Source organism: Branchiostoma belcheri, unplaced genomic scaffold, assembly GCF_001625305.1.
Source record: "Branchiostoma belcheri isolate BF01 breed outbred unplaced genomic scaffold, Haploidv18h27 scaffold1, whole genome shotgun sequence".
NCBI lineage: Eukaryota > Metazoa > Chordata > Leptocardii > Amphioxiformes > Branchiostomatidae > Branchiostoma > Branchiostoma belcheri.
Genome location: NW_017802379.1, coordinates 7,461,405 through 7,478,986, shown reverse-complemented (window position 1 = coordinate 7,478,986; position 17,582 = coordinate 7,461,405). Strand labels below are relative to the sequence as shown.

Genomic DNA, 17,582 nt, shown 5'->3' with positions numbered 1-17,582 from the left:
ACACATTTGTAGCAAATCCCTGCCATTTCTGCCTGACAGTGTGTGCAACCCTTCAACAGAATACAAACACGGAACCTGGGCTAATCCTTTAAAAAGGCTGGGCGGCTTGCCCCCCATTAGCAATAAACGTTGAATGGCTCCGAGAGGAGACTGAAAATGTGAGGACATTACTCACAAGTTGGTCATGAGCTTACAGTAAGGCATTATGCAGAAATAGAAAATGACAACTCCAAACCCTTGTTTTTGCATCTCTCTTCTGTTTAACTCCAGATTTTCTACTTCATACGTCAAGAAAAGAAATTACAAGTTAACTGTCTTAATACTAACCTTTCTTTCTCTGCAAAGGCCCGCTGCAGTTCCTTTTCTTTCTCCTTGGCGCGCCCCTGGGCCAGGGACTCCATTTTCTCTTCTGTTTCTCGCAGCTTTTCCCGCAACTGTTTTATGGTCACCTCTGTTAAAAGACAGTCGGCAACAAACAGTTAACAAACACCTTTGAGAATTAAGATCAAATGAAATGAGGCCAGTCTACTTGAAACTGAGAAGCTTGCCTCAGAGTAAAAATGTACATCACTGAGTATAAAACTGTAACTAGATTGCAGGAAAGAACAAAAGAATTGGTTCCTCTCTTTCCTTAGATTAGAAACATAATCTTGCACAAGCATTTTACATGTAGGCAAGCAAGTCTGACAATGACACAGTTCTTTCAAACCTATCAGTCACAGAAGAACTCCAAACATCCTATGTATACACTGGTTTCAAATGTCTTCCATAAAAATATTCTCATGACATTCTCAATACATGACATGTATTTTGTCAGAAAACAGTTTTATACATGTATATAACTGTTTTCCTCTTTCAAACCATCCAAGACCAGTAGGAACCTCGTGCACATGTTATCATAGTCTTACAAATTTTCCACTTCATAAAAAAATTTGAAAACAGGAAAGTGAACAATTTCTGTCATTCTAAGATATAATACCCAAACTTGCCCAAGCAACCACCCCAATATACCTGACATCTGGCCATAACAACCACTTTTTTCCGGTCCCAATTTTCCCCCCATAAAAGTATTAATTGAGGGACTAGTCTAAGCCAACCTCTTGTACAATGCGACTACAACCAGCACCCAATCTCTGCCTATGACAACTGCATCATTTTCAAGCGGGTGTCTGAGTTTTCTTCTTTTTTTATGATATTAGAGAGAACCGGCTACTTTCCTCTACCACTCTTCTTGGCCCCCTGGGTGGTTGTCTTAGACCGGATTTCACAGACTGACCTTGGTTCTTGACCTCGGCAAACTCCTTGTTGTATTCTTCCAGCGTTTCGCGTAGCTTCTCGTTCTCCACCTCCACATCTTGGGCGCGCTGTACCTTCTTCTGCAGGGCCTGGCTGTGTTCCAGCACTGGGACAGGGTCTGGACCAACAGGTGGGGCATTATCACCGAGGTTACACTCGCCAAATGGAGACTTATTTGTTTCTCATTAACCTGGGCTGAGACAATCTCATAGGAAAATCTAATCACAGCGAGATCTATCAATCTCAGCGAGATGGCAGGGAAGTTATTGTAGCAATCAGGAGTTCAGGAGTTTTTTTTTTCTTCTTATTTCATGGACAGTAATGCTTGCCTGTTGAAACTACTTTTGAACACTTTAGCTTGCGAGTTCACTACCAGCAATTGCCATGGCATCACAGCCAGCAAGTGGTAGGCAAAAAGCTGCTGCCAGTTTAGTGATTTGCCTACTGATAACATATATCTTTTGAATTAAATTTGCATGACATGATTGCAAATGATAACTTGTATATTGTTTTGTATTTAAAACAGACAAAACCTTATTTTGAGGAATGTTCTTCTAACCACTTGTGTTCATCTAATTTTACACTTTTTTTATCAAAGATAATTAAAGACATAACAGACTACACAAAATGCAAGTATTCTCTAATGTGTAGGGGAAAAAAGATACAAGTGAGGAAAAAGTACCTGGAATGTCGATGAGTTTTTTGTAGACAGAGAGGAATGAAGCCTCTGCAGCTTTGCTCCTTTTGGACAGGTTATCCACCTAAAGGCAACAACACAAAAGTAAAGCTCTGGCAATCAATTTTCTACACAAAACAGCCAACACGTTCCAGCGAGACACAGAATGTAAAGATTTTCTACACCGGTATCAATATCAGTTGAAGGATAAGGCCACACCAATTTAATTTGTTGTTTCTCGGATTCACCCTGTCCATTTTTTTCTGATTTGCAAATGGTTCTAAAACAACTGCAAAATGCAAATTTTGGCCCTAACAGTAACTGTTGAAGAAATTCCTTTTTTTCCTAGCTGTTAAAGTTTTTCAATGTTACAGTGCAATTCTGTTTCATTTAAAGTTCAAAATCTACCGGTATAATTGTTTTAATTATAAACCAGCCTGGTAATTAATGGGGTGCCTTGGTCTGTTTCTTTCTTTTTTTGCCCTGTCGCTTCATATTTTTTCAGAAAAAATCCGAAAACCAACAAATTAAATTGGTGTAGCCTAAAGCTCTAGCAATCCATTTTCCACAGTAAACAGCCAACACGTTCCAGCGAGACACAGAATGTAAAGATTTTCTACACCAGTATCAATATCAGTTGAAGGATAATGTATTTTGTTTTGTTAGATATAAATGATGTGTCTCCTTGTGGATTAAGCTACACCATACAGCACCTCTTTGTCCACAAATTATTTCTGACAAGTCAGGCCAGCCAACTGCCCTGCAGCAGTGAATTATTCCTCGATAAATCATAGACTGTTCCGTGTACCAGAGTACAATATAATAGTTTACACGTAGGAGCCACATGCCAGATTGGAGCTTTCAATTGTAGAAACGTCCACTTTTTAATGAAAATAAGGAAGTTCAACTTGTAATTTGTCCTCACATAGTGACATACATGTACAATGTATATAATGCAGCTGTATCTTGTTTCTAAGCACAAGCTGGTACCAGAGTACTAGTACATAATACTGTAATTCCTGATTTTTTTCACTGTACTGTTACGTTCACTGTTTTCCCTGTCACTTCTGTACCGTGAAGTTATCATTACAGTTAACAAAAAATTCCTAGACTTTCTTTTTCCTGCACCTGTCGCCACCATGAACATATTGTTCCATGAACACGTCCATTTTTCTCCAATCGTGAACTTTTGCTACCGTGAACATAAAGAGAATTTCAGTAATAGTTTATATGTAGGAGCCACATGCCAGATTGGAGCTTTCAATTGTAGAAACAGCCAATTCTTTAATGAAAATAAGGAAGTTGTCCTTGAAATTTGCCCTCATAATCATATACAGAACTTACATGTATAATGCAGCTGTATCTTGTTTCTAAGCAAAGAAGAGAACAACAGTTCTCCTTTGCTGAAATCATGTAAAAATGTAAATAAAAAAAACTAAATATCTTGCGGAAAAATCCTTGACTGGGTTTATTAAATTTGTTAACTCAAGCTGGTACCAGAGTACATAATAGGTTACAGGAACAACATCCCAGACTCAGGAGCTTTCAAAAAAATTGTAGAAACATCTAATTCTTGTTTCTAACTTAAGCAAAGGAGAGTACAACACAGTTCTCTTTTGCTGTCTGTTTCTGTATCTGTCTAGCCGGTATAACCACCTTTCGGCGTAACACACCAGCTTCGAAGGCACGCGGCGCGGCAGCAGCTGGCTACATTACACCGATCGACTTGTTACACCTAGCCCTTGGACTCTAGACATTGTTTAAAGCTATCTAATGACAATGCCCTACTGTACTCGGTGACAGTGAGTTCCACTCTGCGATAGTTCTAGGAAAGAATGAATTGCTAAAATCATATTAAAGTAAAAAAAGACCAAATATCCGTCAGAAAAATCCTTTACTTTGTTTATCGAATTCGTTAACACATATCTGTGTGTTATTGTCCACAGTGAAAAGTAAGGGGGCAACTCATTTGTCTTTCAGCAGACATGCTATTCATCAAACACAGAACTGTCAGAAATCAATACAGTCATGTCGCCAACTTACCCCTACACAAATAAAGATAAAGCCGAAATAAGTTAGCAATCAATGGACAACGTAATGAAACTAAGGAGGGAAATAAGGAATGGTAAGGGTTATCAATACTAGTGTGATAGATGTGAGTGGGTTCTAAATCAATGTCTGATACTGCACAATGGAGCTTAACAGTTTTCACCTTCTACAATTGCAGTTGATTTCTGGGTCTTTTGTCAAGTATTTAATGAAATGTCTAGGCTGAGACTTGCAATAACATTGTACATGATTCATTTGTAAGAAAAGGGCAAGAAGTTTTGAAATCATTCCATCATACCTGAAAGAAACTAAACAGTAAAACAGATGACATTTTTGTTGACATACATGTACATGTTTTTTTTATAACAGCTACATATAACATAGATGTTGTACATGCACAGTGGGTACATTATAAATTCTTTTGGTATCAGCATATCCTAAACCAAGACTACAAGAGCCCTGAGAGTTCCCCTGGTTTGAAAACCATTACCAACCCCATCCTTACAAATACATGTACTAGAAATTACTACATCAAACACACATGTAGGTCCTCTCAAAAAAGATCGGTACTGGTAACATCTCACTTACCTCTGCTTGGAAGCTTTTCAATAAGGGTGCAACAGCTTTTCTTATGTCCTGCGGCAAAATAAATGAATGTCAAAGTTTAACATCCGTTCCTATCCAACAGGATGCCAAAGTTGGGGCAAAACCTATCAAATTGGCATTCCCAATCAGTCCGCACTTGGGATTGATAGTTGTACTCCCACCCAAGTGCTACTCCAAGAAGATACAAACCTGAAATTTATTCATACCACCATTAAACTCTGCCCCGTTCTCCATTAGATGGCGGGTGGAGATTTATGGTCGTCATTAACAGGGGACCGGGTCTCGAATATGACGGGATCTTCATGTACGACAGCGCTTTGATAGCTTAATAGGACGAGCTAAACGCGTCTTGTGCCCGGCGTTGTGGAACAATCGTGCTGCGATAGGTACGCATGATGGAAACTTATGGCGTGGAAAATCATCTTTTATCCGATGGGCTCTAATCACCGGCAATTTCTTGATTGGTGACATGCGAAGTCGGAAAGGGGAGTTTTATCTATGGACGGTTTCTCCTGCTTGATTGAATCAGGATGACAGGGCAAAACAAGCCCCAAACTCAATAACCTGTAGATCCCCAAAATTGGTTTTCCAAAGTTCAGGGAGTTAATGGCATCAGATATGTGACACTTTTCGGGATCTTTGCGAGCGAGTTTGGAAACTCGGAACGTTTGTCACGTCTTTCGCAAACTTGTCAATGGATGTCCGGCCTGTAAGGAGTTAGCTTTACGACGCTTCTGCAAATGGAAATCAGCAATAAACTGTCAACACATGCCTTTAATGATTAGGCCGATGTTCTTCCAAATAGCTTCTTTGCATCCGGCATGTTAGAATAGGCCCAGCCACAATTTGCCAAACCTTGTGTTACATTATACATAGAGTATATACTGACTGTCCCAAACTTAATTCCTCTACCAAAAATTAAAGTCAACTAGCACAAAAGAAAATTTTTCTGCCTGTGAATATATTTTTCATTTTTCAATGAAAAACAAACCTATACTCTCTCTCTAAAATTAGTAAAAACATTGTATAAAATCGAACTGCAAAAGTCATAACTCCTGAAATTGCAATTACTTTGCATATAATTCCAATAGAGATAAATATTTGCTAGATTTACCATTGATACAGACGTCAGAAACATTGCAAACAAAATCCTATTGCAAAAGTCAGACTGCCAGTTATGCAAACTGACACATTTTGATAAAAACTTCCTAAAATTGCAACTTTGTATTTGATGCCAATAGAGATATGCATTAGCTAGATCTACCATTGACACAGATGTAAGAAACAACCCTTACAGGGTAGTATGTGTCAGATTAAACTAAGACGACACACAGTGTACATGAGATAGGTGCAGGTACCTCGGGCGTATTTTTCTTGAACTCTCGGCTTTGTTCGATGAGTCTCTTGCGGGACTGATCACTCTCATCCTGGCGGTTGGCCAATTCTGTGGCAGTAGAGTCCAGCTCTTTCTGAAAGTAGAATATAAAAATAATGTCAACTAAATCTGGAACTTCATGGTGGTGAGTGGTCTTGGGGTTAGGGTTGTGGTTGACTCAGAATCTGAAGGTTCTGGGTTCGAATCCTTGGCAGGCTAGCCTGGTGTCCAGCCTTGTTAGCTTTAGTCTGCTCCCCAAGATCCACTCCCACAAGTTGGCGGGTAGCGGATCTTGGGAAGCGGACTAAAGCTAACAAGGCTGGACACCAGGCTATGGCAGGCCCCATTGTTGTGTCCTTGAGTCACTTGACTCGGGTGTAAATGGGTACCTAGCTTTAGCTTGGGATGTCCTCTCAGATAGGACGCAAAGCTGTACATGTCCCAGACCTTGAGCACATTAAAGATCCCACCACACTTATCGCAAAGGGCAGGGTCCTTCATGCAGCTGGTGCGAGTTGTTCAAACCTTACAGTCTGGTCTCAGGGTTGACATCTTGAAGAGGTGATAGTCCCTGTTATGTCAATCCTTCCACAAATGTGGTAAAGCTTCATAAATACATGAAGGATTCATGTTTAAATACGAGTGATACACACTTTTAATTACTCAGCAATGTGTAGTTTTATTATTGCCTTTCTATTCTAATTTTATTCACTCTTTCCCAATGCGTAGCCAGCTAACAACCTTTATTTAGCATCTGTCTGCTCTCTTGGTTTCTACGAGTATATTTGTGACACTGTAAATTCATTTATGTTCACGGAAGCTAAATTTTGTGCCACTGTACGTGAAAATCGAATATTTGCCATTGGAAATGCTAGTACCTTTGAGTGGGTGAGGTGAGTTCACTACATGGCAAAGTCAACCATAAAAACTGCAAACTTAAAAATACATCTTTCCAGACTTACAGCAATCTTGAGATGGCTGGAACTGGAAAAAAATCCAGAGTTCAAAGTCAAAATGCTGATAACATGATCGCCTAAGTTGCTGCATTCAAGGAGTCCTGGACAGAATCTTTTTTCACATTTCCAGCATTTGACATTAGCTGATGACTGTGTATGTAAGTTGTAACAACAATGTAGCAAAGCAGCTAGTACTATACCCAAAATCGACAACTTTATATCCATTTACATTAATCAAGCAAATGGTAGAATTTAAATGGTAACATTTGTTACAGTTATCATCTGAGAGCGTACATGTATCTTCAGTTTGGGTCCGAAAAACGGTTTCACTTTGCTTGCAGACATCTGATTTTAATGTGCTGAAGTGTTGAATTTTGAATTGTTGACTTTGTTCAGTGATTGATCATACATGGCTCCAACACTCAGGTAGTCCAGTGTAGACCTGCCAAATCCTGAAAACAAATAAAACCGGATCTGTAGATCTACATACATGATGTGTTCTTGAGAGATGCCAGGATTTCTTGCAACTTTGTTGACAGGCACGGCCCAGATTTTGTATGCCACTTGGGTCTGCCCAGAGTTATGAAAAATGGCCTCATATCCTGGCTGAACCAGCGGCCTGGAAAGTTTAATATTGGTGAGGCATTGGAGGCAAGATTGCCTGTCCGTCCCCTCATATCGCCTGGCAACTGGTGAGTGTTACGGCTGCCCTATGATATCATAGGAACAGTCTATTCACAGTTTAGGAACAGGGGGGATGCTGACTTAATTGCTACCTAATGTTTTGGCATCAGTAAAGATATCCTTGGTAACATTGAATTTGATTGAATCATTGCGAATGAAAAGCAAAGTGATTCACAACAGATATGATCTTAGACAGGAAAACACAGTCACACTAACAGTAACAGTGTACAAGAACCAATACAGAAGAAAAAGAGCACCGGTGTAATAGCTCAATAAGAACCAATACAGGTAAATAGATAATGAAAATAGTCGGTTTTCAATACCTAGGTGATTTTCCGTATAAACCTTTTCCAGCTAAAATCAAGATGCTCATTTTTTCTGAGGACTTTTTACTAGTATCAGCAATATTTTCATAATAATGTAAACGACTTTGTCAGTCTGAGAAAACAAATTCATATTGAATTCCACTTTGAAATCTACTGTTTCTGATGCATCACAATGATTATGCAATTCTCTGACTCTATAACTAAAGTATAAGGTTTTCTCATCTGGGCCTGCAGTTACATGGTAACTTTTACAAAGTGTAACAACTTATTCAGTTTTTCTACTCAGATTTGAGCAAATTATGAATGTCTCTATTGCCAATCCTAACATCACAGAACACCCCCGCTGTCTACTCAGTTGGTACAGTCTCCTTATCAATATTCCACACAAGGCATATCCAATAAAATCAATGGTGGGTCGGTTGATCCCTGCATAACGTAGATGGAAAAATCCCATTAGTTGCCATGGCAACGGCTAATATAATGTGTTTTCTGACACGGGAGAGCCACCCGCGCTGCCGCTATTGATTGCCTGCATTATCTAGCAGGCATTGCTTGTATAATCAATTTTCTGGCCGATGCGGGGAGAATGGGCGCTCCGTCCATTTTTCACTCATCCCCGGCCAGAAAACGTTCCTCAGCGCAACTTTGATAACGAGTCAAACACCCAAGGCGATGAACTTACTAGAAGCTGTGTGCGCGTGATAGCATTCAGTCTCGCAACAGTCAGAGTATTGGATTCTGTTTGATTTTCCTGCCATCCTCGTTAAATTTCGGGGGGCTGAGAAATCAAATAACAAACCGGTCGGGGGAATCTTCGATATTGCGTGTCAAGTTAATTGCAATTTCTCGATCGAAGGCATTCGATACCACAAGATGAAGCAATACAATTTAAACCGGGTGGGTATATTGATTTCAATTGCAAAAATGAGCAGAGAAGGTGCAATACTGAGAACCCCAGCTGGGCTCATTGATTCAATTTGTATTGATTACCAATCGGAATCAAAGACACTTCCCTCCCTCTCAATACTGGCTCAGAGAGACCTCATGCATCATGTGCATGACAGCTGTGCTCACTACAAAACTTTTGTGATTGAAGGTGCCGTACCCAGTGTTTGAAAAGTTGGTCTGAGGAACAAATCAATATCCAGGAATGAAATAAAAGGCACTGGTACATGTGTTTCTTAAAGGTAAGAAACAGAAGGACTTGTTCAGTATGGAGGAGCAAAGTGCTCTTTTTTTTAAAGAAATTTGATGGATTTCTGTCAGAACTTTGGTGTTTGAAAAGTTGGTCTGACTCTGAGCAACAAATCAATATCCGGGAATAAAATAAAAGGCACTGGTACATGTGTTTCTTAAGGGTATGAAAGAGAAGGACTTGTCTAGTATGGAGGAGCAAACTGCTGTGTTTTGTGAGGAATTTGATAGACTTCTGTCAGAAAATCGTTTGAAAAGTTGGTATGAGCAACAAATCAATATCTACATGTAGGAATGAAATAAAAAAAAGGCACTGGTACATGTGTTTCTTAAAGGTATGAAAGATTGAAGACTCGTTTTTAGTATGGAGGAGCAAACTGCTCTTTTTTGTGAGAAATTTGATAGACTTCTGTCAGAACATTAATATTGGTGTCTGAAAAGTTGGTCTGAGCAACAAAGCAATATACAGGAATGAAATAAAACTTTTAAAAGGAACTGGTACATGTGTTTCTTAAATGTATGAAAGAGGACTTGTTTAGTATGGATGACAAGACTGCTCATCAACTTTCTGTAAAACATTTTGGAAGAAATTTGATAGACTCCTATCATTCAGGGGATAGATGTTACAATTGATTTCCATCATTTTGATTACTACTGTAATTTTGAATTCAGTTTATGTTAGTCTTCTGTTATTTCTGGTGTGTAATTTTAGTACATTCCGTTGTCATATTTTGCATTATTTTAGTGGACTCCAGGAAGACTACTTAGAACATCACCCTACAAGCTGGCCTTCACTCCATGTATGACTCCAGTAAGTAGTGTGTGCATCTAAATGTAATAAGGACTCTGTCCTGGAGTCTATATGTCTGGCATATCAGACCTTTCCAGGCCTTTTAAAGTAACTTTTCTACAGGCAAAAACAAGCTCAAGTCCTGCCAGAGCATCTCATTATGAAAATGACTCACATCCGATCCCACCGGCAAAAGTAAATGAATTGGCCAAGTTGACACATACATTACCAATCTCGGCATGATGTATGTGTGAGCGCTAATAAACCCAACAGTGTATGTGCTTCTGCTTGAGTGGTCACAGAAATGGATTTTGTATGAGGTGTTAGAACGTGATGAAGAGTTATCCATCAAAGGCTTTCATATCTTCTCCAGGGACAAAGCCCAATCCTCTCCTCTGGACGTTCAGCACATCAATCACACTGATCAAGACATATTTTTTAATAGGGCTAGCTGTGGAACTACAAAATTTTCCAGGTAAACTGTACAGCGGTGTGACTATATCTGCATTTGTACAAGTTTAGCCAATTATTTGTAACTTGTTCATGTAGCCAACTGTCCTTTTATTTTTCTTAGTTATAAAACATAATTTTTGCATGAGGATTAAAAATTTCCGAGGATTTTTGGTTATAAAATGTCATCTTTCGAGGATTATATACATAAATAAATCTATAGATATGTATAAGTTTTCTTACTTTAATTTCAATTTTCAACCTCAAAATTATTGTCTTTGAAAAAAGATTTACCAATATCTAGTGTAAACCAATGTGTAAACCAAGTGTTTTAAATAGTTTCTTCGGGTGCTTTTAACATTCAAGTCAAGATGTGTGCAAATGTACCTCAACTGCCCATTTTTAAGCTCTTTCCAAAAGACCAAAACACAATTTTGCATCTTCAGAATCAAACTTACAATGAAATCAACTTTTTTTTTCAGAGAAAGGTCAAATTAACCTTCTCCCAGCTGAGTTTTTTACCTTTTACATGCAGTTTGTATTGGATACAGGGTCATGCAGTAGCTATAGGTGGAAGGATAGTAGGAAGGTTACAGGCATACACTCAAGGCCTGAAATATAACTACCATAGCTTAAGAATAGAAAACACAAAAGCACCTGTTGATATATGACTCATATTATGAATCCACTGCATACCAGTCTTTCAATGCTATGATGTTTTGATTTCTGTCATAACTTTTATAGATGATCATGTATTAAGTAACAATATGCAACTTTGAAGCTAACTCCTGACTTCCCAAATTTCTTCTGTCTATCCAAAGTGACCAGTATGTTGATGAAGGTTAGACATCCAGGTAAACCATATGCAAAGACAGTTCAAACTCTAGAACTGAGATTATTACCTGCGCCGAGAAGGTTATGTTTTCAGGGGCGTTCGTGTATCTGTATGTGTGTTTGTGTGTTTGTGTGTCTGTGCGAACACGATAACTCAAGAAGGCTTTGATGGATTGATATTTGGTAGGTGGGTAGGTCTTGATGAGACCTCAAGATAATTAGATTTTGGGCCCCCTGGCGGCTTATTTCTGGATGTTTCACCCTTTTTCGGCGTCACTAAAACATTACAGTGATGCTGAAGAAGAGTGTTTCGAAGAAAGTGACCAGTGTTCCATGGAATGTATTTTTGTCCATGACACCTCAGACAGGGAGGAAAGCCGTTAGACCGTACATTACCGTGGGACCTGCAGGCCTGAAGTGTGTCCGTTATGATTGGTGAGGCTGTTATACAGGCCCACAGGTGGGGGCTTTGAGGAGCTTAACTACCTGCTCAGTGGAGTATCCATCATGTTAATCTGACAAACACATCTGCTGGTAGGAGCTATAGCTGCTGGGAATGGTCTTCTGTACACTGAGGAGAGAGGAGGGGAGTCGTATTTTGTCTCACCACTCTAGGAGACTCTTACTAAGTCTTTTGGACAGTAAATCAGTTACAGTATTTGGAAACAGGTTTTGTTTCCTTTTCTACAAATATAAGATTGTGAAGTAAGTTGTACATCATGATTTTTTTTTTTTTGCAGTACTTTTACATTCTCGGTTTTCGCAGTCACTTCTGTACGTACCACAAACTAATTTTTTACCAGCATGAAAGTTCATCTGAGTTGGTAAATTACATTATGAAAAACTTAAACTGTTCCGTTCTGTTTAGCTAAGGAAGACTGAGTGATTCAGTCGAAAATTCTGGTGAGTCAAATTTTGAGTTGGAGAACAGTTTAAGTTTTTTCATAAATTATTTACCAAATTTCTTCTTGCTACACGTGTCCCCAGAGCAAACATTTTTCTCACTTTTGCTACCGCAAACAAATAAGTGATTTACAATAAACTATATTCATGATTTCCTTGAACTTGTTACGAATGCATGAAGCAGTCATGAAAAGCTTGTTGTACATTATGTAACATGAGTACTTAACAAGCCATCTGGGCTTTACCAATACCAGCATCCATCACAACTAGTAACATGGTCTGAGGAAATGTACTTTATCACTGTTTTCTAAATTAGATAGCAAATGTTTCCCCTATGCCTAAATCAGTAGTAGTAAATGGCTACACCTTCCAAGAAGGCTTAAAGGCATCCAATGCAATATCTGGGGGGCAAAATAAAAATATTCTGGATAAGGAAATCTGTCTGATATTGACATTTACTGCCATTTCTTAGTACATCTTCATCTTTATTTCATACTTCAAGCATTTGAAATAGCCCCAAAACAAGTTACTTGAGGTGTCTCTTGATATTTTTTGGTACCCCCAAAAATTGCCAGCACCAGCCTACAATACAATTTATTATTACAAAATAAGCAACTGTTTTCCGTCAGTAACATCTCCTTTTTGCCTCACACTCACAGATACCAACACTATGGGATGAGCCAAGCACAAGAGTGGAATGATTTCAAAAATTTAACTCCACACCCCCACCCCTAAATGGAATGTTCTGCCCAGAAACAACATACCAGTACAGTAGTACATGTCCTCAGCCACGGTATAATTTGCCAATTAAATGTCATCAGTACAGTCTTAGGCTGAATCTGCTGAAGAGAAGCCCTAAAATGTCCTTTGTGGCAGAAGACAGGTCCATATAGACCAAAATTCTTCTAAGTAGAAATTTATCACAATGATTGAGTATCCAACTGTAGAACTGTACCAAAGTGAAGACTGCATGGCAAATGTGTCTGTCCCTGACCTGTATGTGTAGCCAGTGTACAGCACCTGTCCTCATGTATCATTGATTCCACATGGAGACAGAAACATGATTCCTCAAACATTGGCCAATTAGGCAAATTGAGGGAAAGAGACTCTTAATACTACCTGATGAAATGGAAGTATTGTTTTTGGTCTGTCTGTGTGTGTGTGTGTCTATGTATACTGTGTCTGTGTTTCTGAAGATTTGTGGTCAGCATAGCTCAAGAAGGCCTTTATGGATTGTGATGGTGCGCGTATTTAGTTTGTTGGTAGATCTTAATAAGACAAAGGTCAAGGTCAAACTTAGGCCTCCTGGTAGCTGACCTTGGTACTGCAGCAGAAACTGGAGAATATATCTTGTCCTGGACATGCTAAGATCAGACAGATTAACACGAAAACAAAGTCTCTGAAGGGAAAGATTACACTGTGTCACACACAGTTTCTGGGAGTGAATATCATTGCAACGTTTTCCTCTCAGCCCAAATTTTTTCATGTTTCTTCCTGAATTTCTAAGAACCAAGGAAAATTAATTGGTATGGCCTAAAAGAAAATGTTCTTTTGTTAACTTTGAACAAGGCAAAAAAAACTAAAATTTCTGCAAAGTGCTGTAGTACAAATATCATGAACATATTTAACTCTTAGAACATTTGCAAGGCTTTGAATTTTTTTATATATTGTTAGGTTCTAATCTATGCTGACACAAGACAAATGTGATGTCCAACAACTAGGCTCACAAACATCTGGAAAAACTTAGTTTGGATTGTGATTCATTGACCTGCAAATGTCTATCTGGTTGAATTTTAAATGGGTTTTTGCTTTTTTGGTGCTTTGTAAGGTTACATCTCTTTGTACATGTAAATTGTTGCATATATAATACTTCAAATGACTTTTCTTGATTTTACTGTTCCATTGGTAGACAGTCAGTATACGACAATTCAGCTTGGTTTAGAATTTAGGATGACTGTAAAGTCGTTTCTGTTATCTATAACTACTGCTATGAAGTTTTTCTTCCGGACACAAGTTTCATACATTTTACATTGACGACCAATACATCTTAACTCCAACCCAATTTGATTCAAATCACCCCATTAAAGCCACAGCATTCTCCGAGTGGTGTACCTGGACTATTAGATCATATCAAACACAGGAACACCATAGATAGAGCGCTCTGATCATCATAGTTATTACTACACACACCTTCTATCTCATCTACTTTATTTATTGCCACGAGGAACTTTTATTTAGGCCATTACTGTGTGGCTATGGCCCCGGCATACTAATCATAATTGCAATACAATTTCTGCCGTAATGCCTGGTGGAGTTATCATAACTTTGGTCGGAGCACTTGGTTATAAATCTGCCGGCAATTTTCATTCCTGTCACACCTCCTAAAATTGCCAATATTGAGGGTTCCCCCATCGACGGGCATGCATCACTGACATTAATACTGGCTATTTCCTCAGACCTATAAATTTCAACGTTTGGCAATGACAGAGAAATTGATATTTTGTCCTTCCCACCAGCTTTGAAGGACTTCCGAGGCAATGTACCATACGTATGCCCCGGCCATCAAACTCTGGGCATGTGAGGAATGAAAAACAGATAACTGGATATAAATGCATATTAGGATTGTTGCACAGAACGCAAAGCTGAGTAACAATATATATGTATGTACAACGTACACCCAGGCCTTTTTGGACAGCATATTTATGTATACAAATCTGAGAGTGAAAGGGGAACTTTTTGCACAGAATACATGTAGAATTTTTTTCTGTCTTCCTTGTTGCTGTCATTTTCTTTCACCAACGCAAGAATCATTATGATTGAGTTCAACTATGTGTTTAGGAAAACAAACTTGATACATCAGACAGGGCCTATGAAGTATGATTACCAGACAAACTTTTACCTTATAAGTCCTTATTTGGGCTGTCTGGGACAGTGCTGGAAATATGGTAACACTACTAACAGATAAGCCAATACTTGTCTGCAACTTGCTAAAAAATCAAATTTCATCATCATTCTTGGTCTTGATCCCATTTCAAAAATCACAAGGGGCATGGGGCTTCGTCAAGAATCGGATGGCACAGTGGCTAATAGTAATACTTTTTGTCTGGAGCTAAAAAAAAAAGATCAATATCATGCTAGACACTACGGCTCTCACCAGGCTTTTTTCACAGCATATGGGTCAGGTACAGAAGGGCAACTTTCGTGGCGCAAGTCGCACATTGAGTCCGGAATACATGGTCACAGTAGGGGGTCAAGTATTCTTGCCAAAAAATTTCGAAACTCATAACTCCACTGAGACACTATTTCTCACTTAATGAGGGACAGACATTGTGAAGTAAGGTTTTCCCTTTGCTATACATGTAGCTTGATTGTAAAGGTATATTTTCATTTTTTGCAAGATATACTTATGAAGGTTCTCCCCAAAAAAACACCCCTATGCTGGTTGAAAGATCACAGCATTGGGAGGGCCCCTATGAACACTGGACATTACACATAAACTACACAGTGATTTACAAATGCACAGCTACACAACATGAACTCAGTTACCATACAAGACTTGCAATATTATTGAAATGAACATTACAATGGGATGATGATGACAATACCATAGTGATAGTAATAGTATTTATTATAATTTAGTAATAGTCATGTAACGTTAGTAATACAGCCGACAGTCCCATGTTACGTGCAGCCTCTAGCATCAAATCTCTGCATGTAATTGTAAAAGAACCCACCACAGTTGGAGAGAACCTTAGTAATGGTGACTGCATATATACTTGTCTGAAAATGTAAACCATATAAACACAGCTGCAAGCAGCATTGCACTACTACTTGCTTAGTAGCTTTGCACTTGAAAAACCTTGATGGTTATCCTTTTTACTGTCTTTCCTTCTTTCCATGTCAGTAAATAAGCATATGTATGTAAAATATCTAGTTACATGAACGCAATCTAATGCTACAAACACAACATTGCATCTGGTACTAAATTTACTGTGTGTTATTCTTGCACTTCCATATTTGATAACATGTAGTTTGTATTGTACATATTTTTTGCTAGTGTTGTGTGATCTCTACACTGTAATGTAAACATTGGAGTACTGTATATACAAATAGTTGATTCTAGAAATTATTATGGAGATCCTAGAAGTTGCACAACTGCCACGTCAGCTCAAATGGACTGCACATAACATTTGCAGACGGCTGGGTTTTGCGGCTTAAGTCTTGTTCTGAAGGTCTTCTAACCCACTTCGTACTCTCTGTGTACGCAATTGATTTACTGCACAGTGCGTACTGAAAGAAACGTCCCGACCACAACTTTCCTTCGGCTTTTGAAGTATCGTGAGCTCTCCCTGCTTCCCGAATCTTGTGACAACTCCAGACAGTAAACAAATCATTAAGAGGAGCGTCAACTTGAGCAAAGAAAGTGTGATTCCCGATCAAGAGAGTTGCCACAACCCCCTCCCTCTCTCTCTCTCTCTCTCTCCCGCACACTTCCCACCTCCGACGGCCTGGCGACTAGTTCTCCGTCCGGCCATGCCAGATTTCCGCGCTTTGCTCTCCGTCTAAATCACTTCTCCGTACCACCGTGACTTAATCCTCATTACAAACAACTAATCAGTCTACTCCTGTAACAATCGCGGCCAGGCAGCGGCAGAAATGGGCCTGATATCGCAGGGATTCCCCCGTCTGCAAACAAAAGCGCTACACTCACAACAAACGCGCCATGTTGGCTTCTAATTGATTGATCCATAGCTGATAGCTATCAATTTTCCAGGAAGAAAATTCGCAGAAAACAAAGTTTTAGGTACCGCCGTCTTGGATCACGACTTAAAGAAAACACCGGGGAAGAAGTGCAGAGGATAAGGAGGAAGGAAAACTCACCTGGAATTGGTGTAGATCGAACTGTTTCCAATATTCCAACATGGACGTCGCGCTCCCCGCCGCCATGTTGGCGATTTGGCAATTGTCAATATCAGACCGGACCACTCACTCATTCGCACGGGGAGGGGCAGCATGGGTATCATTTAGTAAACCTGATAGGAATTTGTTTTAAAACGTTATAGATCGCATTAAAGAATTCTGATTGTGCCTAATCAATATGAATTAGTAAAAAAATCGCGTTTCAATACCTTGGGAAAATTAAGATAAATCAAGACAAATTCTATGGAAACAATCCAACTTGAAATACGGCAAGGAGGCAATATTTAAACCTCCGGATACATAATTTAAATTTAAAATAAATTTGAATTCAAAATAAAGGCAGATAAGTAGCAAACAATTAAAAAGGTAAATAATCGACATTTAAGGTTGATGCCAAACATGTAATGAGCAAATGTAGTAGATACACAAGTAACCGGCTAGAAGGCTACGAACACATTTAACAGTTAACTTTTTCCGATATATAACGTTACACATGCATAACTTATCTTCCCATGCGCGCACG

At 39.0% G+C, this 17,582-nt stretch overlaps 1 protein-coding gene across 2 annotated transcripts in view; it reads right to left on the bottom strand.

The window, feature by feature from the left end:
• LOC109462752 (homeobox protein cut-like 1) overlaps positions 1–17,116 on the bottom strand; it is a 36,107-nt gene extending 18,991 nt beyond the window's left edge. For both annotated transcript variants that reach the window (XM_019759340.1, XM_019759331.1), the window contains exons 1-6: positions 17,021–17,116; positions 5,986–6,096; positions 4,610–4,657; positions 1,979–2,057; positions 1,277–1,414; positions 328–451 (exon numbers count right to left, since the gene is read on the bottom strand). In XM_019759340.1, coding sequence (XP_019614899.1) covers positions 328–451; positions 1,277–1,414; positions 1,979–2,057; positions 4,610–4,657; positions 5,986–6,096; positions 17,021–17,086 — 566 coding nt within the window. In that variant the 5' untranslated portion in view covers positions 17,087–17,116. The remainder of the gene's footprint in view (positions 1–327; positions 452–1,276; positions 1,415–1,978; positions 2,058–4,609; positions 4,658–5,985; positions 6,097–17,020) is intronic.
• Between the last annotated feature and the right edge of the window lie 466 nt (positions 17,117–17,582).